This window comes from Bidens hawaiensis, unplaced genomic scaffold (genome assembly GCF_021521415.1).
Source record: "Bidens hawaiensis isolate Kalapana, Puna unplaced genomic scaffold, B.hawaiensis_p1.1 tig00010668_1, whole genome shotgun sequence".
In the NCBI taxonomy this organism is placed as follows: domain Eukaryota; kingdom Viridiplantae; phylum Streptophyta; class Magnoliopsida; order Asterales; family Asteraceae; genus Bidens; species Bidens hawaiensis.
The window spans coordinates 42,918-67,092 of record NW_027491816.1 but is presented as its reverse complement, the minus strand read 5'-3'; the positions used below and the strand labels follow the sequence as shown (position 1 = coordinate 67,092).

Here is a 24,175-nt window from a genome sequence, read left to right as displayed (position 1 = left end):
TGAACAATCTTTTCCAAAGTTTCGAGTACCAGTTCTGGACCAGTGATTTGGCTGTCACCCACCTCTGCCCAGCAGAGAGGTGATCGACACTTCCGTCCGTACAGCGCTTCAAACGGCGCTGCTTTAATACTTGCGTGGTAGCTGTTATTATACGAAAACTCTACCAAAGGTAAGTGAGGTTCCCAACTTTTTCCGAAATCCAACACACAGGCACGCAGCATGTCCTCTAAGGTCTGAATAGTTCGTTCACTTTGCCCATCCGTCTGAGGATGGTATGCTGTGCTCATATCAAGAACGGGTGCCTAGCGCGCTTTGCAGTGACTTCCAAAAGTGCGAAGTGAAACGGGAATCTCGATCAGAAATGATTGAGACAGGCACTCCGTGTCTAGACACTACTTCCTTCATGTAGACGCGAGTCAGTCTTTCCATTTTGTCCGATTCCTTAATCGCTAAGAAGTGTGCAGACTTAGTCAACCGGTCAACGATCACCCAGATGGTATCGCATCCCGTCGGTGTTTTAGGTAATCCCGTGATAAAATCCATTGAAATGTGTTCCCATTTCCACATTGGAAGTTCCGGTTGTTGTAGTAGGCCAGATGGTTTCTGGTATTCTATTTTGACGCGAGCGCAAGTCAAGCATTTGCTCACGTAGGTGGCAGTGTCGGCTTTCATGTTTGGCCACCAGTAAAGTGCCTTTAAGTCATGGTACATTTTATCTGAGCCAGGGTGGATAGAATATCGGGACTTGTGTGCTTCGTCCATCACTGGAGTTCTCAACTCTCCGTATCGTGGAACCCAAATCCGGTTCTCAAAATATCGGACCCCGTCCGATTTGGTTTCAAGTTGCTTGTTCATGCCCCGCATGAGTTCTGATGGAAGATTATCATTTTTCAAAGCTTCGAGTTGGGCATCGCGAATCTGATCGGGTAAGTTGACACGAATCGTGAGTTGCAATGCTCGCACTCGCCTGGGTTTATCGGTTTCTTTTCTACTGAGGGCGTCGGCCACTACATTGGCCTTGCCAGGGTGGTACTTGATGGCACAATCATAATATTTAAGCAACTCGACCCAACGACGCTGTCGCATGTTCAGCTCCTTCTGATCGTAGATATGCTGGAGACTCTTGTGGTCGGTGTAAATGGTAAACTTGGTACCGTACAAGTAATGCCTCCATATCTTAAGGGCAAACACCACAGCTCCGAGTTCCAAATCATGGGTCGTGTAGTTCTTCTCGTGAACCCGTAGTTGTCGAGAGGCATAAGCTATAACCTTCTCGAGTTGCATCAGCACGCAACCGAGACCTTGTATCGATGCGTCACAGTGTACCTCAAAATTCTCCGTTCCCTCGGGTAGGGCTAGAATAGGGGCGCTACAGAGTTTGGTTTTCAACAGTTGAAAAGCAGATTCTTGCGCGTCACCCCAATTGTACTTAGTACCTTTGTGAGTCAAAGCGGTGAGGGGTTGAGCAATCTTTGAAAATCCCTCGATGAAACACCGGTAGTAGCCGGCCAGTCCTAGGAATTGCCGCACCTCAGTCGGAGTCTTAGGTGCTTCCCAGTTTTTGATGGCCTCTACCTTACCTGGATCGACATGGATACCATTCTCGTTGATCACATGTCCTAAAAAGTGAACCTCGCGAAGCCAAAATTCGCATTTCGAGAGTTTAGCGTATAGTTGTTCCTTCTTCAGCAATTCCAGAATTAACCTCAAGTGCTCTTCGTGGTCAGCCTCGTCCTTGGAGTAGACGAGAATATCATCAATAAAAACAATTACAAACTTGTCGAGGTACGCCTTGCATACTCGATTCATGACATCCATAAATACGGCTGGTGCGTTGGTTAAGCCAAAAGGCATAACCGAAAACTCGTAGTGACCATACCGTGTTCTGAAAGCCGTCTTTGAAATATCTTCCTCGCGCACTCTAAGCTGATGGTAACCAGATCGCAGATCGATCTTTGAGTAATAACTCGATCCTTGAAGCTGGTCAAACAAATCATCAATTCGGGGTAAAGGATAACGGTTCTTGACCGTCACCTTGTTCAACTCCCGGTAGTCGATACACATGCGGAAAGTCCCGTCCTTCTTTCTGACAAATAAGACAGGGGCTCCCCATGGCGATGAGCTAGGTCAGATAAAACCCTTATCCAACAAATCTTGCAACTGAGTGGACAGTTCCTGAAGCTCCGCCGGTGCGAGCCGATACAAGGCTCGTGCTATGGGTGCTGCACCGGGTGTCAACTCGATTTGGAATTCGACTTGACGAATAGGAGGGAGTCCGGGCAAATCCTCCGGGAAAACTTCCGGGAAATCCCGCACAATCGGTATATCTTCAATTCGTTTCTCCTCCGCGGGTTTCTCAACAATATGCGCTAAAATTGCCGGATGACCCTTTCGTAGATACTTCTGCCTTCATGAGGGTAATAACGCTGGTGGTCATGCCGCTTCTCTCGCCCCGGATCGAAATGATCTCGCCGGAAGGGGTAGTAATGTGGACTATCTTATCGTGACATATAATCTCCACTCGGTTCTCGGATAACCAGTCCATGCCAACAACGACATCGAAACTACTAAACGTAAAAGGAATAAGGTCGATATCAAAGACATGACCTGCCAGTTTTAACTTACATCCCGCAAGTACATGAGTCGTTACTATAGTCTTATCGTCAGCTAATTCAACAGGAAACTTAGCGCCTAACGGGGTTGGAGTTAGGTCTAAGAGTTGACTAAAGGCTTTCGACACAAAACTCCTATCAGCTCCAGTGTCAAACAATACAGAAGCAAAACAATCGTTCACAGGGAACTTACCAGTCACCACGTACGGATCATTGCGGGCTTGACCCGACCCAATAACAAAAGCTCTTCCTTTACCATTGTTTCCACCACCACTGCTACTTCCATTACCTCCATTGTTGTCGTTCTGTTTCAGCTTGGGGCAATCTTTCTTAAAATGTCCCTCTTGTCCACACTCAAAACATCCCTTGGTTGTCATGGGTGGTTTAGGAGCACCCTTTGCTGCAAAGTCTCCTCTACATTCCTTTGCTTGGTGACCCATCTTTCCGCATCTCAGACACTTGACACGGTCACACGGGCCAGCATGATGATAATTACACCTGTTGCACTTCGGATATTTCCCAGCATATCCGCTCGAACCCTGCCTGCCACCGTTGTTATTGTTGTTGTGACTCTGATTGTTGAAGCTCCGAGTGAATTCGGGCTTACGGTAGTGGTGTTGCTGTGGGAGGTTCGAGGATGAGGATCTGGTGTTGTCAAACTTTCTCTTTCCGCTGCTCGGGTTGCTGTTGCTGTTGTTGTCAGTGCTCGGCTTGTCACGGGCTTTAGTGGTCGAACCCCTGGTGGTAGCGCACCTTGGGTCACTGCTTGATCCGTTAGTTTGTGAGCTAACCGAATTGCTTGTTGAATCGTGGCTGGTCTGGAAGACGTCACCATGCCCTGAATCTGCGGTGCTAACCCATCAATATACATTTCAATCCTCTTACTCGGCGGATCTACCATCCGCGGACACATCACAGCTAACCCGTGAGAACGGGTAGTGTAGGCTTCGATTTCTGAACCCACCATCTTCAATGACCAAAATTCTGACTCCAACTTTGCAATCTCCTCTCTCGGACAGTACTCCTCTCGCATCATGTTTTTGAACTCCTCCCAGTTCATCGCGTTAGCTAGTTCCAATCCAAGAATCTGTACGTTTGAATTCCACCAAGTGAGGGCAGAATCTTCAAGTGTTCCAGCAGCAAATTTGACCCTACTGGCAGGGGGACAATTACACATCTCAAATGCCGACTCGGCCTTCTCAGCCCAACGCAGGAAGACTATAGCTCCCTCAGTGCCCTTAAACGTACTGGGCTTGCAGTCAAGTTAATTCTTGAAGGTACATGTTCCAATTGGACCTCCAGCTTGCAACTGAACATGTGCGGCTAGAGCGGCCGCCGCATGGTCGTTCAGCAGAGTTTGGAGTTATGCTGCAGTCAAGTTGATGTTACCACGTCCGTGTCCAGCGTTTCTTCCGGCCATTTCCTAGAATCACAGCATAAGATGTTGAACATGAGTTTTTCTTTCATATGCAACACGCCATACATGTAATAAAAGGATAGGTAAGAAAGAAATAAGAAACAAACATCACATCACAACCATATATTAATCCAAATAATAATTCATGATTAAAACCATTGTATTCGCTACAAAGTATTTAAAACCAATCCTTAAAATCATAGAAAAATAATAGTTTGGATGGAGACAACCCCTCCATCTAGGTGTTATCATCCTTAGATGTCGTCGTCTGAGGACACCTCTGAGTGTGCCTCCTCCTCTGCCGGTTCTTCCTCTGGTTCTTCTTCAGGTTCCTCTTCGGGATCCTCCTCAGGCTCCTCTTCGGGTTCTTCTTCGGGTTCCTCTTCAGGCTCTGCCTCAGGTTCTGCCTCAGGCTCTGCCTCGGGTTCGGCTGCGTTCTGAGCAATTTGCATTTGTAAGACATCGCAGCGCTCTAAAGCTATCTCGGTTCGGGTCCTTGCTACTTGGAGTTGCTCTTGCAAGTCTATCATCTCGGCTTGCATCTTTCTCATAATCTTCATCTGTTGATCACTAGCCTCTTGCATTTCCTTCATTGCTACTGTCATGCGGGAAATTTCCTCTTTAGTTTCGGTTCCATCTTTTAACAGTCCGGAACCGTTCGCTCTCGTATAGCGCATGTAACCAACATCACGCTCCAAACAAGAAACAACAGCTGCGAGCACACGCTCTACAGGTTCGGTTATGGGTGGTAGGGTGTTGGGGTAAGCAGGATGGTTCGGGTGAGGTAATGGGGGAACTTGTTCACGATAGATCATACGTCTGATCATATTAGGGTACCAATCCCAGCTAACTTCGTTTTCGTACATGCCTCCGGATAAGCGATACCTCTTCGGTGCAGGAGCTTCGAGTTCCGGGACTACAAGGGGTGGCGATGAGGTAGGTAACTGCGGTTCCTTCCCATGAGCATGAGTCATCTGATCAGATGGTGATGATGGTGGCGTCGACATCCCTACATGTAAGCCGTGTATGCGCGCGTATGAGTGAAAGGGGTAAAGAGACAAGATAACAAAGACTACACGAATCTATGCAGTGCGTATCATTATAACTAATGGGTCGTCGCGGTTATAGTCTAGTATGCATGCAGCTTCTAGTTCGCTATAACCAATGGATCTGATACCAATCTGTCACACCCTCAAAATCCACTAACGGAGTTTTACCGTCAGAGGGTGTGAACTAACAGGATCGGAATCATTAGTTATAATCAAACCATAAAACAAAGTTTTAAAACCATGAAAACGTTTACGAGTAATTAAATGCGGAAGCGTAAAACCATAGAAACCAATGTTGCGTCACGCAGGACGACTTAAAACCCAATGATAACAGTTTAAAATAAGTTTGCATAATTAAAAGTGTTTCAAGCAATGCATGATCCTACACCGCGCGCCCGCCTCGGCTACCTGAGAATAACATACTAAAAGTGTCAACACGGGGTTGGTGAGTTCACAAGTTTATATAAAATAAAGCGTTTAGCGTTTGCGTTCAGCGTTTTGCGTTCAGCGTTTTGCGTTACCAGATAGTGTTATGTCAATTATATATCTATAGGTAGCTAGCCTATAAAACAAGTATTACTAAGTGTTCGACACCGAAGCTGACTGTTTATCATTTGCCTTGCCACCAGGTCTATCCCGACCATGGTATGTGTTTAGCCAAGATTACACCCACTCGACCTCCAGTCGAGTTTAGCGTTGGGTGGGGTTTGTCAAACCCAGTAGTACTACTCAACAATGACTCGCTATTATCCAATATTAAACGGTTCGATGTGAATGAAGGACTTTGGTTATTGCGTTTGCCACTTAGTCTTTACAAGTGATATATAATCTATATTAACAAAATCTTAAATGCGTTTTCGGAGTATGTTATCTCCCCCAAGTGAAAAGCGTTTGAAAACAGTTTAAAAGGGGTAAGTGAACTCACTGTTTGCGAAGTATTCCCAAAATAATTCACCAAGATGCGCGTCACAGAAAAACTCTCTCTAGCGTTCTAAAACAACAAAGAGATTTTTCTAAGTGTCGGAATATTATCGAGTCTCTAGACCCGGCACATAATACCTATGCACACAACATGTTTCGTGTTTCGTTTGTGAATCGTGTGTGACTTTAACAAGTGTATTTGTGATACGTTACATGTGTGAGCAATTATTTACGTGTCATGTATTCATAATGTACATCACTAGCAATTACTCCCCGTAAGGGCAATTTGGTCAACACATAACAATTAACTAGCAATTATTCCCCACGAGGGCAATTTGGTCAAACCATGACAATCAATTAGCAATTATTCCCCGCAAGGGCATTTTGGTCAAAACACGACAATTAATTAGCAACCACTCCCCTCAAGGGCAATTTGGTCAAAACACGATAATGAATTAGCAATCACGTTGTTTCATGCAACTTTCACAAAACTCAGCAACTAATTTCTTAACGACAGAATTCTACTTGAAAAACTAGTCTATCCCACCGATCATAGCATCACAATTAATTTACCAAAAATCATCACAAAAGCATATATGTCATAGGTTTCCAGAACATATTTTATTATATTTTTATTCCACATAGGTTTCTTACAATAATCAAATCATTACAGCAAACTCATAACAGTCAAATTCATGCGCAACAGAATTTTATTTGAAATTTCTGTTAAACAAAAAATCCAATAAATGCAAGACCACTTGGGTTAGGTTCCTAACTCAACAAGTCAACTTTCAGAAGTGGAACCAACCCAATTGGTCTTGTAGTTCATGAGATATAACATTTACAAAACAACCTAACAGCAGGTCTAACAACTCAGCTTTGCACAACGTTTTTGTAAAATCATAAAAGTTAACTTTTACTTGTCCAAAAATTACAAGTTTGGACTTTATAAAAACTAGACTCAACATAGCACCTTGTAGTGTTAATAACCTCGACCAATTTCCAAATTAACATTTAGTTACAGTTGTTTAATCATAACTTACAATCTGTCCAGTACCAGTTTTGACCTTTAATTACATCTAAATCATTTGACTAACCAAAACACCTCCAAATTAGGCGTGGTTGGACTTTCTGAAAACTAGACTCAGAGTACTACCTTGTAGACTCATAATTAGCTCCGTTTGCTTTTATATTCAACAAGTTACACATCGTTCAAGTTTAACAATCACTGCTGTCAAAACTCAGCAAGCATAAACGATCATCTAACATGCATTCTATGCATATGACATAACTCCAAACATGTAAAGAACGTAATTAATCACCAAAATCAGTAATAACCCTCTAGGGTTTACAAAAAATCAATGATTCATCAATATTTCACCGTTCAAAATCACATATGACTATCAATATCAAACACTAACACATAATCAATCATCCTCTAGCCAATACCAATCATAAAACACTTAATACATGATATTCAATAATTAGGGTTTCACATTTTATACCTTAAAAACGCAGGAATAGCCAAGAGACATGTGAGAGGTGCTTAGAAACGAGTGTAGGATGCTTCAATTGTGAAAACCAAGATCAAACAAGGGTGGTATGGTGGTGGTGAGGGGCTGCCGATCTCAAGGAGAGGGAGAGAGAGGCTGGCCGTCGGGTTTAGGGAGGGGGAAGAGGGAGTTAGGGTTTATATTAATATTATTATTAATAATACATGTTACATCTAGGTCCCTCAACATCTAAATATTACTTATCTAGCTTAAACTAACTTGTTTACATCTTGAGTTAGTGTTTTAACCAACATTATCACATAACACATAAGTCTAACACATAATTATCACATAATTATTGTTTTGATGTTTTTCGTATATTCACCAATTGTTTGCGTCAACTCGTTTGCGTTTCGGTGCAATTCCCGAAAGACTACACATGTAGTAAGTGTCAAGCGTCATTTAAACCCTAGTTTAAATGTAATGAGGTGTGCGTTACAGATTCAAAGTTCTTAAGTTTGAATTGATGGAGTTGAGTTAACGGAGTTAACGGAGTTAACCTGAAATTGACGATTGTCACATCATTCCCATGTTAAAGAATTTTCGTCCCGAAAATTTGAGTCAAGTCGTGATGAGTGTCTGAAAAAGTAAGAAAAATTTTCAGTTTGTCATATCATCCCCTAGTAGAAAGAAATTTCGTCCCGAAATTTAATTCATACCTCCGGTGATTTCTGACGGTTTGTCGGGTTTCGCGGTTTTCTGTGTTTGGTCAGCCCTTCAAAAAGGTGAGGATACTTTTTCATCATTTGATCCTCGCGTTCCCACGTGAACTCCGGTCCACGTCTCGAGTTCCAATGAACCTTAACAATTGGAATTTTGCTGTGCTTGAGCGTTTTGGTTTCCCAATCCAAAACCTCAACTGGTTCTTCAATGAAGCGTAACTGTTCATCAACTTGCAGTTCATCCAAAGGGACTACTTGAGTTTCATCGGATAGGCATTTCTTTAAATTCGATACGTGAAAAACATTGTGTACACTGCTGAGTTCCGCTGGTAAGTCCAGCCGGTACGCCACTGGACCAACGCGTTCCGTTATCCGGTAAGGACCAACATATCATGGGTTGAGTTTGTTTCGCTTTCCAAAGCGAACCACACCTTTCCAAGGTGAGACTTTGAGTAACACTCGATCGTTCACTTGAAATTCGAGAGGTTTTCGGCGCTTGTCAGCGTAACTCTTTTGGCGATCTCGTGGTGCTGCCATGCGATTTCGGATTTGAACAATCTTTTCCAAAGTTTCGAGTACCAGTTCTGGACCAGTGATTTGGCTGTCACCCACCTCTGCCCAGCAGAGAGGTGATCGACACTTCCGTCCGTACAGCGCTTCAAACGGCGCTGCTTTAATACTTGCGTGGTAGCTGTTATTATACGAAAACTCTACCAAAGGTAAGTGAGGTTCCCAACTTTTTCCGAAATCCAACACACAGGCACGCAGCATGTCCTCTAAGGTCTGAATAGTTCGTTCACTTTGCCCATCCGTCTGAGGATGGTATGCTGTGCTCATATCAAGACGGGTGCCTAGCGCGCTTTGCAGTGACTTCCAAAAGTGCGAAGTGAAACGGGAATCTCGATCAGAAATGATTGAGACAGGCACTCCGTGTCTAGACACTACTTCCTTCATGTAGACGCGAGTCAGTCTTTCCATTTTGTCCGATTCCTTAATCGCTAAGAAGTGTGCAGACTTAGTCAACCGGTCAACGATCACCCAGATGGTATCGCATCCCGTCGGTGTTTTAGGTAATCCCGTGATAAAATCCATTAAAATGTGTTCCCATTTCCACATTGGAAGTTCCGGTTGTTGTAGTAGGCCAGATGGTTTCTGGTATTCTATTTTGACTCGGGCGCAAGTCAAGCATTTGCTCACGTAGGTGGCAGTGTCGGCTTTCATGTTTGGCCACCAGTAAAGTGCCTTTAAGTCATGGTACATTTTATCTGAGCCAGGGTGGATAGAATATCGGGACTTGTGTGCTTCGTCCATCACTAGAGTTCTCAACTCTCCGTATCGTGGAACCCAAATCCGGTTCTCAAAATATCGGACCCCGTCCGATTTGGTTTCAAGTTGCTTGTTCATGCCCCGCATGAGTTCTGATGGAAGATTATCATTTTTCAAAGCTTCGAGTTGGGCATCGCGAATCTGATCGGGTAAGTTGACACGAATCGTGAGTTGCAATGCTCGCACTCGCCTGGGTTTATCGGTTTCTTTTCTACTGAGGGTGTCGGCCACTACATTGGCCTTGCCAGGGTGGTACTTGATGGCACAATCATAATATTTAAGCAACTCGACCCAACGACGCTGTCGCATGTTCAGCTCCTTCTGATCGTAGATATGCTGGAGACTCTTGTGGTCGGTGTAAATGGTAAACTTGGTACCGTACAAGTAATGCCTCCATATCTTAAGGGCAAACACCACAGCTCCGAGTTCCAAATCATGGGTCGTGTAGTTCTTCTCGTGAACCCGTAGTTGTCGAGAGGCATAAGCTATAACCTTCTCGAGTTGCATCAGCACGCAACCGAGACCTTGTATCGATGCGTCACAGTGTACCTCAAAATTCTCCGTTCCCTCGGGTAGGGCTAGAATAGGGGCGCTACAGAGTTTGGTTTTCAACAGTTGAAAAGCAGATTCTTGCGCGTCACCCCAATTGTACTTAGTACCTTTGTGAGTCAAAGCGGTGAGGGGTTGAGCAATCTTTGAAAATCCCTCGATGAAACGCCGGTAGTAGCCGGCCAGTCCTAGGAATTGCCGCACCTCAGTCGGAGTCTTAGGTGCTTCCCAGTTTTTGATGGCCTCTACCTTACCTGGATCGACATGGATACCATTCTCGTTGATCACATGTCCTAAAAAGTGAACCTCGCGAAGCCAAAATTCGCATTTCGAGAGTTTAGCGTATAGTTGTTCCTTCTTCAGCAATTCCAGAATTAACCTCAAGTGCTCTTCGTGGTCAGCCTCGTCCTTGGAGTAGACGAGAATATCATCAATAAAAACAATTACAAACTTGTCGAGGTACGCCTTGCATACTCGATTCATGACATCCATAAATACGGCTGGTGCGTTGGTTAAGCCAAAAGGCATAACCGAAAACTCGTAGTGACCATACCGTGTTCTGAAAGCCGTCTTTGAAATATCTTCCTCGCGCACTCTAAGCTGATGGTAACCAGATCGCAGATCGATCTTTGAGTAATAACTCGATCCTTGAAGCTGGTCAAACAAATCATCAATTCGGGGTAAAGGATAACGGTTCTTGACCGTCACCTTGTTCAACTCCCGGTAGTCGATACACATGCGGAAAGTCCCGTCCTTCTTTCTGACAAATAAGACAGGGGCTCCCCATGGCGATGAGCTAGGTCAGATAAAACCCTTATCCAACAAATCTTGCAACTGAGTGGACAGTTCCTGAAGCTCCGCCGGTGCGAGCCGATACAAGGCTCGTGCTATGGGTGCTGCACCGGGTGTCAACTCGATTTGGAATTCGACTTGACGAATAGGAGGGAGTCCGGGCAAATCCTCCGGGAAAACTTCCGGGAAATCCCGCACAATCGGTATATCTTCAATTCGTTTCTCCTCCGCGGGTTTCTCAACAATATGCGCTAAAATTGCCGGATGACCCTTTCGTAGATACTTCTGCCTTCATGAGGGTAATGACGCTGGTGGTCATGCCGCTTCTCTCGCCCCGGATCGAAATGATCTCGCCGGAAGGGGTAGTAATGTGGACTATCTTGTCGTGACATATAATCTCCACTCGGTTCTCGGATAACCAGTCCATGCCGACAACGACATCGAAACTACTAAACGTAAAAGGAATAAGGTCGATATCAAAGACATGACCTGCCAGTTTTAACTTACATCCCGCAAGTACATGAGTCGTTACTATAGTCTTATCGTCAGCTAATTCAACAGGAAACTTAGCGCCTAACGGGGTTGGAGTTAGGTCTAAGAGTTGACTAAAGGCTTTCGACACAAAACTCCTATCAGCTCCAGTGTCAAACAATACAGAAGCAAAACAATCGTTCACAGGGAACTTACCAGTCACCACGTACGGATCATTGCGGGCTTGACCCGACCCAATAACAAAATCTCTTCCTTTACCATTGTTTCCACCACCACTGCTACTTCCATTACCTCCATTGTTGTCGTTCTGTTTCAGCTTGGGGCAGTCTTTCTTAAAATGTCCCTCTTGTCCACACTCAAAACATCCCTTGGTTGTCATGGGTGGTTTAGGAGCACCCTTTGCTGCAAAGTCTCCTCTACATTCCTTTGCTTGGTGACCCATCTTTCCGCATCTCAGACACTTGACACGGTCACACGGGCCAGCATGATGATAATTACACCTGTTGCACTTCGGATATTTTCCAGCATATCCGCTCGAACCCTGCCTGCCACCGTTGTTATTGTTGTTGTGACTCTGATTGTTGAAGCTCCGAGTGAATTCGGGCTTACGGTAGTGGTGTTGCTGTGGGAGGTTCGAGGATGAGGATCTGGTGTTGTCAAACTTTCTCTTTCCGCTGCTCGGGTTGCTGTTGCTGTTGTTGTCAGTGCTCGGCTTGTCACGGGCTTTAGTGGTCGAACCCCTAGGTGGTAGCGCACCTTGGGTCACTGCTTGATCCGTTAGTTTGTGAGCTAACCGAATTGCTTGTTGAATCGTGGCTGGTCTGGAAGACGTCACCATGCCCTGAATCTGCGGTGCTAACCCATCAATATACATTTCAATCCTCTTACTCGGCGGATCTACCATCCGCGGACACATCACAGCTAACCCGTGAGAACGGGTAGTGTAGGCTTCGATTTCTGAACCCACCATCTTCAATGACCAAAATTCTGACTCCAACTTTGCAATCTCCTCTCTCGGACAGTACTCCTCTCGCATCATGTTTTTGAACTCCTCCCAGTTCATCGCGTTAGCTAGTTCCAATCCAAGAATCTGTACGTTTGAATTCCACCAAGTGAGGGCAGAATCTTCAAGTGTTCCAGCAGCAAATTTGACCCTACTGGCAGGGGGACAATTACACATCTCAAATGCCGACTCGGCCTTCTCAGCCCAACGCAGGAAGACTATAGCTCCCTCAGTGCCCTTAAACGTACTGGGCTTGCAGTCAAGTTAATTCTTGAAGGTACATGTTCCAATTGGACCTCCAGCTTGCAACTGAACATGTGCGGCTAGAGCGGCCGCCGCATGGTCGTTCAGCAGAGTTTGGAGTTATGCTGCAGTCAAGTTGATGTTACCACGTCCGTGTCCAGCGTTTCTTCCGGCCATTTCCTAGAATCACAGCATAAGATGTTGAACATGAGTTTTTCTTTCATATGCAACACGCCATACATGTAATAAAAGGATAGGTAAGAAAGAAATAAGAAACAAACATCACATCACAACCATATATTAATCCAAATAATAATTCATGATTAAAACCATTGTATTCGCTACAAAGTATTTAAAACCAATCCTTAAAATCATAGAAAAATAATAGTTTGGATGGAGACAACCCCTCCATCTAGGTGTTATCATCCTTAGATGTCGTCGTCTGAGGACACCTCTGAGTGTGCCTCCTCCTCTGCCGGTTCTTCCTCCGGTTCTTCTTCAGGTTCCTCTTCGGGATCCTCCTCAGGCTCCTCTTCGGGATCTTCTTCGGGTTCCTCTTCAGGCTCTGCCTCAGGTTCTGCCTCAGGCTCTGCCTCGGGTTCGGCTGCGTTCTGAGCAATTTGCATTTGTAAGACATCGCAGCGCTCTAAAGCTATCTCGGTTCGGGTCCTTGCTACTTGGAGTTGCTCTTGCAAGTCTATCATCTCGGCTTGCATCTTTCTCATAATCTTCATCTGTTGATCACTAGCCTCTTGCATTTCCTTCATTGCTACTGTCATGCGGGAAATTTCCTCTTTAGTTTCGGTTCCATCTTTTAACAGTCCGGAACCGTTCGCTCTCGTATAGCGCATGTAACCAACATCACGCTCCAAACAAGAAACAACAGCTGCGAGCACACGCTCTACAGGTTCGGTTATGGGTGGTAGGGTGTTGGGGTAAGCAGGATGGTTCGGGTGAGGTAATGGGGGAACTTGTTCACGATAGATCATACGTCTGATCATATTAGGGTACCAATCCCAGCTAACTTCGTTTTCGTACATGCCTCCGGATAAGCGATACCTCTTCGGTGCAGGAGCTTCGAGTTCCGGGACTACACGGGGTGGCGATGAGGTAGGTAACTGCGGTTCCTTCCCATGAGCATGAGTCATCTGATCAGATGGTGATGATGGTGGCGTCGACATCCCTACATGTAAGCCGTGTATGCGCGCGTATGAGTGAAAGGGGTAAAGAGACAAGATAACAAAGACTACACGAATCTATGCAGTGCGTATCATTATAACTAATGGGTCGTCGCGGTTATAGTCTAGTATGCATGCAGCTTCTAGTTCGCTATAACCAATGGATCTGATACCAATCTGTCACACCCTCAAAATCCACTAACGGAGTTTTACCGTCAGAGGGTGTGAACTAACAGGATCGGAATCATTAGTTATAATCAAACCATAAAACAAAGTTTTAAAACCATGAAAACGTTTACGAGTAATTAAATGCGGAAGCGTAAAACCATAGAAACCAATGTTGCGTCACGCAGGACGACTTAAAACCCAATGATAACAGTTTAAAATAAGTTTGCATAATTAAAAGTGTTTCAAGCAATGCATGATCCTACACCGCGCGCCCGCCTCGGCTACCTGAGAATAACATACTAAAAGTGTCAACACGGGGTTGGTGAGTTCACAAGTTTATATAAAAAAAGCGTTTAGCGTTTGCGTTCAGCATTTTGCGTTAAGCGTTTTGCGTTACCAGATAGTGTTATGTCAATTATATATCTATAGGTAGCTAGCCTATAAAACAAGTATTACTAAGTGTTCGACACCGAAGCTGACTGTTTATCATTTGCCTTGCCACCAGGTCTATCCCGACCATGGTATGTGTTTAGCCAAGATTACACCCACTCGACCTCCAGTCGAGTTTAGCGTTGGGTGGGGTTTGTCAAACCCAGTAGTACTACTCAACAATGACTCGCTATTATCCAATATTAAACGGTTCGATGTGAATGAAGGACTTTGGTTATTGCGTTTGCCACTTAGTCTTTACAAGTGATATATAATCTATATTAACAAAATCTTAAATGCGTTTTCGGAGTATGTTATCTCCCCCAAGTGAAAAGCGTTTGAAAACAGTTTAAAAGGGGTAAGTGAACTCACTGTTTGCGAAGTATTCCCAAAATAATTCACCAAGATGCGCGTCACAGAAAAACTCTCTCTAGCGTTCTAAAACAACAAAGAGATTTTTCTAAGTGTCGGAATATTATCGAGTCTCTAGACCCGGCACATAATACCTATGCACACAACATGTTTCGTGTTTCGTTTGTGAATCGTGTGTGACTTTAACAAGTGTATTTGTGATACGTTACATGTGTGAGCAATTATTTACGTGTCATGTATTCATAATGTACATCACTAGCAATTACTCCCCGTAAGGGCAATTTGGTCAACACATAACAATTAACTAGCAATTATTCCCCACGAGGGCAATTTGGTCAAACCATGACAATCAATTAGCAATTATTCCCCGCAAGGGCATTTTGGTCAAAACACGACAATTAATTAGCAACCACTCCCCTCAAGGGCAATTTGGTCAAAACACGATAATGAATTAGCAATCACGTTGTTTCATGCAACTTTCACAAAACTCAGCAACTAATTTCTTAACGACAGAATTCTACTTGAAAAACTAGTCTATCCCACCGATCATAGCATCACAATTAATTTACCAAAAATCATCACAAAAGCATATATGTCCTAGGTTTCCAGAACATATTTTATTATATTTTTATTCCACATAGGTTTCTTACAATAATCAAATCATTACAGCAAACTCATAACAGTCAAATTCATGCGCAACAGAATTTTATTTGAAATTTCTGTTAAACAAAAAATCCAATAAATGCAAGACCACTTGGGTTAGGTTCCTAACTCAACAAGTCAACTTTCAGAAGTGGAACCAACCCAATTGGTCTTGTAGTTCATGAGATATAACATTTACAAAACAACCTAACAGCAGGTCTAACAACTCAGCTTTGCACAACGTTTTTGTAAAATCATAAAAGTTAACTTTTACTTGTCCAAAAATTACAAGTTTGGACTTTATAAAAACTAGACTCAACATAGCACCTTGTAGTGTTAATAACCTCGACCAATTTCCACATTAACATTTAGTTACAGTTGTTTAATCATAACTTACAATCTGTCCAGTACCAGTTTTGACCTTTAATTACATCTAAATCATTTGACTAACCAAAACACCTCCAAATTAGGCGTGGTTGGACTTTCTGAAAACTAGACTCAGAGTACTACCTTGTAGACTCATAATTAGCTCAGTTTGCTTTTATATTCAACAAGTTACACATCGTTCAAGTTTAACAATCACTGCTGTCAAAACTCAGCAAGCATAAACGATCATCTAACATGCATTCTATGCATATGACATAACTCCAAACATGTAAAGAACGTAATTAATCACCAAAATCAGTAATAACCCTCTAGGGCTTACAAAAAATCAATGATTCATCAATATTTCACCGTTCAAAATCACATATGACTATCAATATCAAACACTAACACATAATCAATCATCCTCTAGCCAATACCAATCATAAAACACTTAATACATGATATTCAATAATTAGGGTTTCACATTTTATACCTTAAAAACGCAGGAATAGCCAAGAGACATGTGAGAGGTGCTTAGAAACGAGTGTAGGATGCTTCAATTGTGAAAACCAAGATCAAACAAGGGTGGTATGGTGGTGGTGAGGGGCTGCCGATCGCAAGGAGAGGGAGAGAGAGGCTGGCCGTCGGGTTTAGGGAGGGGGAAGAGGGAGTTAGGGTTTATATTAATATTATTATTAATAATACATGTTACATCTAGGTCCCTCAACATCTAAATATTACTTATCTAGCTTAAACTAACTTGTTTACATCTTGAGTTAGTGTTTTAACCAACATTATCACATAACACATAAGTCTAACACATAATTATTGTTTTGACGTTTTTCGTTTATTCACCAATTGTTTGCGTCAACTCGTTTGCGTTTCGGTGCAATTCCCGAAAGACTACACATGTAGTAAGTGTCAAGCGTCATTTAAACCCTAGTTTAAATGTAATGAGGTGTGCGTTACAGATTCAAAGATCTTAAGTTTGAATTGACGGAGTTGAGTTAACGGAGTTAACCTGAAATTGACGATTGTCACAGCGAAAGATTGGGAAGGTTCATGGTGTTAAAAATAAGAAGACAAAGATTGATGAATGGTCGGATCGTGATTCGGTATCCTTGAGGGCATTGGAGTTCTACCGAGGTGGAGGAAGCTCCACTCGGTCCGCCACGTGATTCGCATAAACATAGGTTCTTGAGTGAAAACTCAAGTGTAGAGTTTGTAGGTTTTCCTTTATTTTAGTTTTTATTTTCTTAGTTTCGTTGAGTCATCGAGTCGCTAAAGTATTATTTTGTAGTTCGTCATTGTTTTTTGTGCTTTTGAGTTTTGCTAGGTAAAAGAGAGACTGTATGAGCTAGAGAAGATCCCCCAATGAAGACTTTAATGAAAAAGACAAGTGTGGGGATGGAGTAACAGTGGAGCCGTATACTTCATGTTGATTTATTTGCTCATAATTATTATATTTTATATATTTATTGGTGAAATGCTTTAGTTGCTTAATATCTATCGTTATGATAAGATACATTTTTAGACATGTTTGTTTTGTTTGCCACTTACGTTCGTGAGAAAAGGAGTTACCGTTTGCTGAGCACGTTCGTAGTTGGAGGCATTCATAGAAAGAAGACTTTAGCATCATGTTTCATTCGCATATTATCAGCTAAGTCTTTTCCATTTATCTAGCTTGTTAACTTTTTATTTTTTTTGTTTTTAATTTTTAGAGTCTTAGTTTTTGTAGTCCGACTTTATTTTATTTTTGTTTTAAGTCGTCCTTATCCTTGCATTGAGAATAATGCAAAATTTAAGTGTGGGGATAGGATATTTGAGTCGTAGTTTAAATAGAGTTTACATTTAGAAAAGAAAAAAAATTAAAAAATTTTAAAATTTGAAAAAAAAATTGAAAAATGTTTTAAAAATGTCTCTTGAATATAGTTTTTTTGTGTTAAAGTGGGAGATGATGATATTTATCGGGAAATTGTTTTTTCAAACTACTAATAATATGAGATAAATAAAAGAAAACACACTTAACTTGGGATGTATCGGTAGGCTCAGCTTTGAAATTCAAAGGGCAAATTTGATAAAATGGTTAAAACGGAAATCTTTTGTGGGTAAAGGGTTTTGTCCGTGGAAGATAAGTAATGTAAGGTCGGGCCATACTTAAGCCTCAATTACTGGTATGAAAAAGTGGAAATATTATAAGTTTTAAAATCTGAATACGTTATCATATGATGCTTGGGTAGGTTTAACGTTAGAGTATGCCGTGTAGCCTGTGATATAAATCTTAAAACTGCTAGTTTAGTGTTTTACACCTTATCGACGTATGGTTTTATAACCTTAAATCCTGTATTGATGGGATGCTTCAGGTCCGGAGACCATGGGTCTGAATGCAATCTATTCATCTGGGTATTCATAATTCCTAAGTGGGGTTGTGGATATTTAAATTAAGCCAAAAAGAGCAAACCCTTATAAGTCTATAAACATGATCACAAAAGTACAAAAGTACAAATTCACTACAGACTTGATCATCCACGCTGTTAGCCATGTAGGGTCCCTTGCTCGCGTCTCATTACCATTAAGAAACGGACCACAAGGGACACACTACATGTAAGCCCTACAGATGAAATTTTGCATGCTCACCTATGGTGATGGATTTGGGGTATTGCTTGATAACGGGGGGTATGTCATGTTGTGGGGAGCACTAGCTATAAATTAATTGAACCTTAATCGTATCTAATGGCTGCTTGGTAGAATTTGATGCTTAAGCTTAGGTAGATAAACAATACCCTTGATCGTCTTAACTATTCATGAAAAAAATTTAGAGCAACACAAGTTTTAAATCTGCTAATTTTGAGGTTTAAGTCAAGTTGGGGTGGTCTGGTCTGGTAAAAGCTGAAAATAAGCGGGTCTTAATTGTGTAAACCACTGAATACTAATTGTCGGATCTTATTTGTCCCGGTAAAGATTAAGGCATGGGTTTAAGTGGACAACAATATTGGTGATCGCAGTTTTTGCGTTCTTCTGAGCTTTAAAAATTAACCTATATGTTTGTTAGATTGTAATTTTCCGATTCTGATTCAACTACATAAGACTTTTTCAGGGATGAAAAAAGAGTAAGTGTGGGGATATTTGATATACGTCTATTTATACATCTCGTATCCCGTGTAAAGTTGTGTTTCTTTAATGTTTTGAGTTCGGTTTGATTCGTGTTTCGTTTATCTTTCTTTAATTTAAGTTTTGAGTCAAGTTTATTATATGTTTACGTGTTTTATATCTTTTGGTGTGTTGCATGTTAAGCTTTAATTCTTTCTATCATTTTATGAGAAGTTTATGTTCGTAAATGATTATATAGTTTAAATCACTAATGTCTTGTTACGTTTTCATATAGTTGATGGCTTGTTAGTTAAGGGAAAGAAGGTCTAGAAGCTTCTTATCATTACTTGGAGATCAAGGGAGATATTTATCAAGTTTATGCAAGATTTAACATGAAATAACAACAAAATTCGTTGGCCATGCATAAGAGCACGCCGCGCCGCGCTAAGGCAAAAGGCAATATGCCTTCGCGGGGCGCCTAGGCCTTCTGGTCAGCAAAAAATTGCAAGCCCAAGCCCAATTTTCGTTATATAAACATCTCTTGCAAAATCCAGCCGAGCTAAGCAATATTGGAGCCGATTTTCCAAGGTTTTGTGAAGGTTTTGAGACTAGGAATCAAGGAGGATTATTAAGCTTTCATCCGGGTGTTCAAGGATCAATCGCAAAGGGTTTTATCGCTCTAATTTTTGTTCCTTGTTCATTATTTATCATGTCTTTCCTCTTTGTTTTTAATACTTGTTTAGGATTGTTTTCAGTAATGGTTCTAGGCTAGCCTTCATGTCTACCTAGGTTTGATGAACATGTTTGGGCCTTGATTCTTGCTTTGGACTTATGCTTTGATTATGGTTTCGTTTTATTAATAGTACAAGACTTGATTTTGTTTACATGATGCATATGAATGTTTATTATCTTGGTTGATTATTAATTATTGCTTCACATGGATCTTGCTTTCTATTGATTATGTTCTTTAGATATTAGGGTTCATGTTTAATCATTACTTGGTGTTTTGATTATTATGGTTGAATAGGCCTATTAGATCATAGAAGCTTATTAATCGTTAATTAGGATTTTGAATGTTTTGCTAAATTCCAATAGCTGTGAGGTGAGGAGTTGTTCATGTGTCTTGGTCAATTGCATGCTAGGATAGTAGTGACAATATTCTTGCTTATTGTGTTGATCCTTGTTCATGATGTCATGTTAAGTTTACCAAGTTATCTAGAGTTTTGTGTTTCGTAAGATTGCTTGCTTTAGATACAATTAATTAACCATATTTGAAAACCGTGAGGAAATCAATTTAACTGATTGCTTAATAATCTAATATTCATTCTTTGGGGATTTCGTTTGATTCAGTCAAGGGTCCTTTAGGGTTTGTTAGATGAATACGTTTAGAAATCAGTTTCCATATCATATTATTTGTCCATTGCTTGATGATTGTTTATGCAAGGGATTCTTACCTAGGTAGATTCCTTCTCTGATTGGTTTCGATCTTGTGTTAAATTGCTTGTTTCTTGTTTTCTCGTTTATTTACTTTCTTAGTTAAATCTTAGTTTAAAACCCCCCTCAAAACATTAATAATAAATAGTTGTGTCGTAAGTCGAGTCTAATTAGCTAATTTACGTAATTTATAAAGTCCTGTGGGTTCGATATTCTAGACTTACTTAGCTTAGTACAATTGATCGGTTCACTTGCCGGTGTTTTGTTTAGTTGAGTCTTAAGTCTAGTTTTTATTACTTGTTTAATTTAGTTAATATTTAATTGACTGTTTTTAGCACATCAACCATTTTTGGCCACCGCAAATGCCGACATTAACTGTAGAAATGGGACTGTTGACATGGAATTTGGTAACCGTAAGTTGAGGATTAATGTTTTCATGCATGGAAATAATTCTCCGGTCGATGACAAGTGCTTCATGGCTGATGTCATTGACGAGTGCATCCCACTATACGACTCTGTCGTTAGTACGGATGGCACAGTGGAGACGTGTTTTTTGTTTGACAGGTTACAGGTGGAAACATACAAGTTACTGGAAGAAGAAAATAGACAGATGGAGATCGCAGCTATGCGAGGAGACCGTCCACCATGGTCAGTTCAGGTGGAACCACTTCCCGAGAAAATCAATACCGGGTTGAAACCGTCACTACAAGAAGCCCCAAAAGTCGAACTAAAGGAGCTCCCAAAGCATTTAAAATATGTTTTCCTTGGTAAAAATGATACTTTGCCTATTATTATAGCTTCTAATTTATCCATTGAACATGAAAATGCTTTGATGGCGGTGCTGGTTGTGAACAAGGAAGCAATCGGATGGATAATAGCGAATTTGAAGGGAATCAACCCTTCAATTGTGATGCACAAGATATTAACAGATCCGGATGTCAGACCCGCACACGATGCTCAATGAAGGTTGAACCCAAACATGCGGGAAGTGGTGAAGAAAGAAGTGCTGAAGTGGTTGGATGTTGGTATTATATTTTTAGCACGTGGGTAAGCCCGACACAGATAGTACCGAAAAAAGCGGGCATTCAGGTCATTAAGGACGGCACAGGTAACGAAGTCGCCACCCGGCTGGTAACCGGATGGATCATTTGTATTGATTATCGAAAACTGAATGCGGCAACATCGAAAGATCACTTTCCACTTCCGTTTATCAATCAAATTGTCATTCGCGTTTAGGCGAATGCCATCTGGTCAAAAATTTTATTGCTTTTTAGACGGTCAAAAATTTTATTGCTTTTTAGACGGGTATTCCGGGTATAACTAGATATCTATTCATCTTGAGGATCAGGAGAAGACCACGTTTACGTGCCCGTATGGTACATTCACGTTTAGGCGAATGCCATTCGGGTAATGTAACGCCCCCGCCACCTTTCAAAGGTGCATGATGAGTATTTTTCCGATATGGTGGGGGAGTCTTTGGAAATTTTCATGGATGACTTTTCGATTTTCGGCACGTCTTTCGAGTTATGTTTAAATCAACTCGAAAGAGTTTTGAAAAGATGTGTAGAAACGAACTTGGTTCTTAGTTGGGAGAAGAGCCATTTTATGGTTCAAGAGGGGATTGTTTTGGGCTATGTTGTGTCGAGTCGTGGGATTGAGGTGGACAGTGCTAAGGTTCAAGTTATTTCTACCTTACCTCATCCCACAAATGTTAAAGGCATTAGATCATTTTTGGAGCATGCCGGGTTATAGACGGTTTATTAAGGGTTTTAGTGACATTACCAAATCCTTATGTAATTTATTACTTAAGGATGCCCCTTTTGACTTTAATGATGAATGTGCAAAAGCCTTTGACATTTTCAAGTTGAAAGTAGTTGAAGCCCCGATATTGCAATCACCCGATTGGACTTTTCCTTTGGAAATAATGTGTGATGCAAGTGATTATGCGATCGGGGCTATTTTGGGTCAACGGGTTGACAAGAAACCCGTTGCCATATACTATGAGAGTAAAACTCTCTCGGATGCTCAATTGAATTATACAACAACCGAGAAAGAGTTACTAGCAGTAGTATATGCTCTAGATAAATTTAGGTCTTATATTTGGGGAAGTAATGTAATCATTACTCTGACCACTCTGCAGTTAGGTACCTCATGGATAAAAAATGATGCAAACCGAGGCTCATAAGATGAGTTTTGCTATTGCAGGAATTTGATCTAGAGATTCGGGATAAGAAAGGTAGTGAAAATGTTGTCGCAGATCACTTGTCCCGAATTATGGTGGAAGATGGAGACAAGGATGGGCCCGTTAACGAGTCTTTCCTAGATGAACATATTTTGGTAGTCTCATAAAATCCCTGGTTTGCTCATATTGTTAGTTATAAATTTCAGGTTACCTACCGGAGCATTGGCCAAGGTGAAAGAAGAAAAATTTGATGTCATAGGCCAAACAGTGCATTTGGGATGACCCGGACATGTTCAAGATTGGTGCAGATCAGATGATTAGACAATGCATACCTGAGGAGGATGTCAGATCGGTGTTGGAACACGCGCATTCATCTGCGTGGTGGGGGTCACTTTAGTGGCCAGAAAACTGCACGAAAAGTCCTTACGAGTGGCTTGTTTTGGCCATCATTGTTTAGGGATGCTCATGAGTTCGCGATACATTGTTTAAAGTGTCAACAACTCGGGAGTATTTCTAAGAGGGATGAGATGCCCTTTTAACCCGATCCTAGTAGTTGACATTTTTGATGTTTGGGGGATCGATTTCATGGGCCCATTCCCAAATTCACACCGTAATTTGTACATCCTAGTGGCCGTCGACTATATGTCTAAATGGGTTGAGGCGATAGCCACTAGGACGAATGATCACTTGGTCGCTTGCAATTTCGTTCAAAGTAATATATTTTCTAGATTTGGAGTCCCCTGAACCATAATAAGTGATGGTAGATCTAAATTCAAAAATTTTAAATTTAGAAAATTGCTTAAACGATATGGTATTGATCATAGGATTGCAACTCCTTACCATTCACAAACGAGTGGACAAGTTGAGGTTTCCAATAGACACATCAAACAGATTTTACAAAAAACTGTTCAGACGGACAGAAAGGATTGGTCAACCAAGTTGACCGATGCTCTATGGGCCTACCGAACCGCATATAAAACGCCAATTGGAACCACTCCTTATAGGCTTGTGTATGGAAAGGATTGCCATTTATCTGTAGAAATTTCTCAAAGAGCATTTTGGGCTACTAAACAGGTTAATATGGAGTATGATGATGCAGGTAAGGCAATAAAGTTAGCTTTATGCGAGATTGAGGAGTTAAGGGACGAGGCGTACAATTGTGCATCCGCTTACAAAGCAAAGATGAAAAAGGTTCATGATGCAAATATCCGGTTGAAGAACTTTGAGGTTGGACAAAAGGTTTGGTTATACAACACGAGGATGAAACTCTTCCCGGGTAAGTTGAAAAGTAAGTGTACGGGCCTGTATTCGGTTGTTAGAGTTGGAAACTATTGTCAGTACGAGATTAAGGACTTTGATGATCATGTGAGGAAAGTGGTGAATGGCTATAGATTGAAGCCATACTTGGAAATGAAGGATATTCTCGAGATGGACAAGGAATCGGTGAGTTTCATTGTGACTTCACCGGTTTATGAAGACTATTGAGAGTTTGAGACACTGTCGAACTATAGTCTTTAAATTTAGCGCTTACGCGAGGCAACCCGGGGTTTGTAAGTGTCTGTTCAGTTTGTTTTCATTTTTTCGAGTCTTGTATTAAGTGTCGTCTTGAGTTTTGTGCAGAAAACATCAAGTGTGGGGAAACTTGGTTGAAGAGTTGGAAGTTCTTGAAGTTCGGTAAGAGTTTGGTCATTTTCA

The 24,175-nt window shown here is 41.6% G+C and overlaps 1 protein-coding gene across 1 annotated transcript; it reads left to right on the top strand.

Annotated features, from left to right (window-relative positions):
• Nucleotides 1-23,560: 23,560 nt before the first annotated feature.
• LOC143535848 (uncharacterized) lies at nt 23,561-23,965 on the top strand. Its single transcript, XM_077029988.1, has one exon. It carries the CDS (start codon nt 23,561-23,563, stop codon nt 23,963-23,965), a length of 405 nt encoding a protein of 134 aa, XP_076886103.1.
• The last annotated feature ends 210 nt before the right edge of the window (nt 23,966-24,175 follow it).

Excerpts from the sequence above, each read along its gene's own strand:
- LOC143535848 (XM_077029988.1), top strand. The coding sequence starts at position 23,561 with ATGGAGTATGATGATGCAGGTAAGGCAATAAAGTTAGCTTTATGCGAG.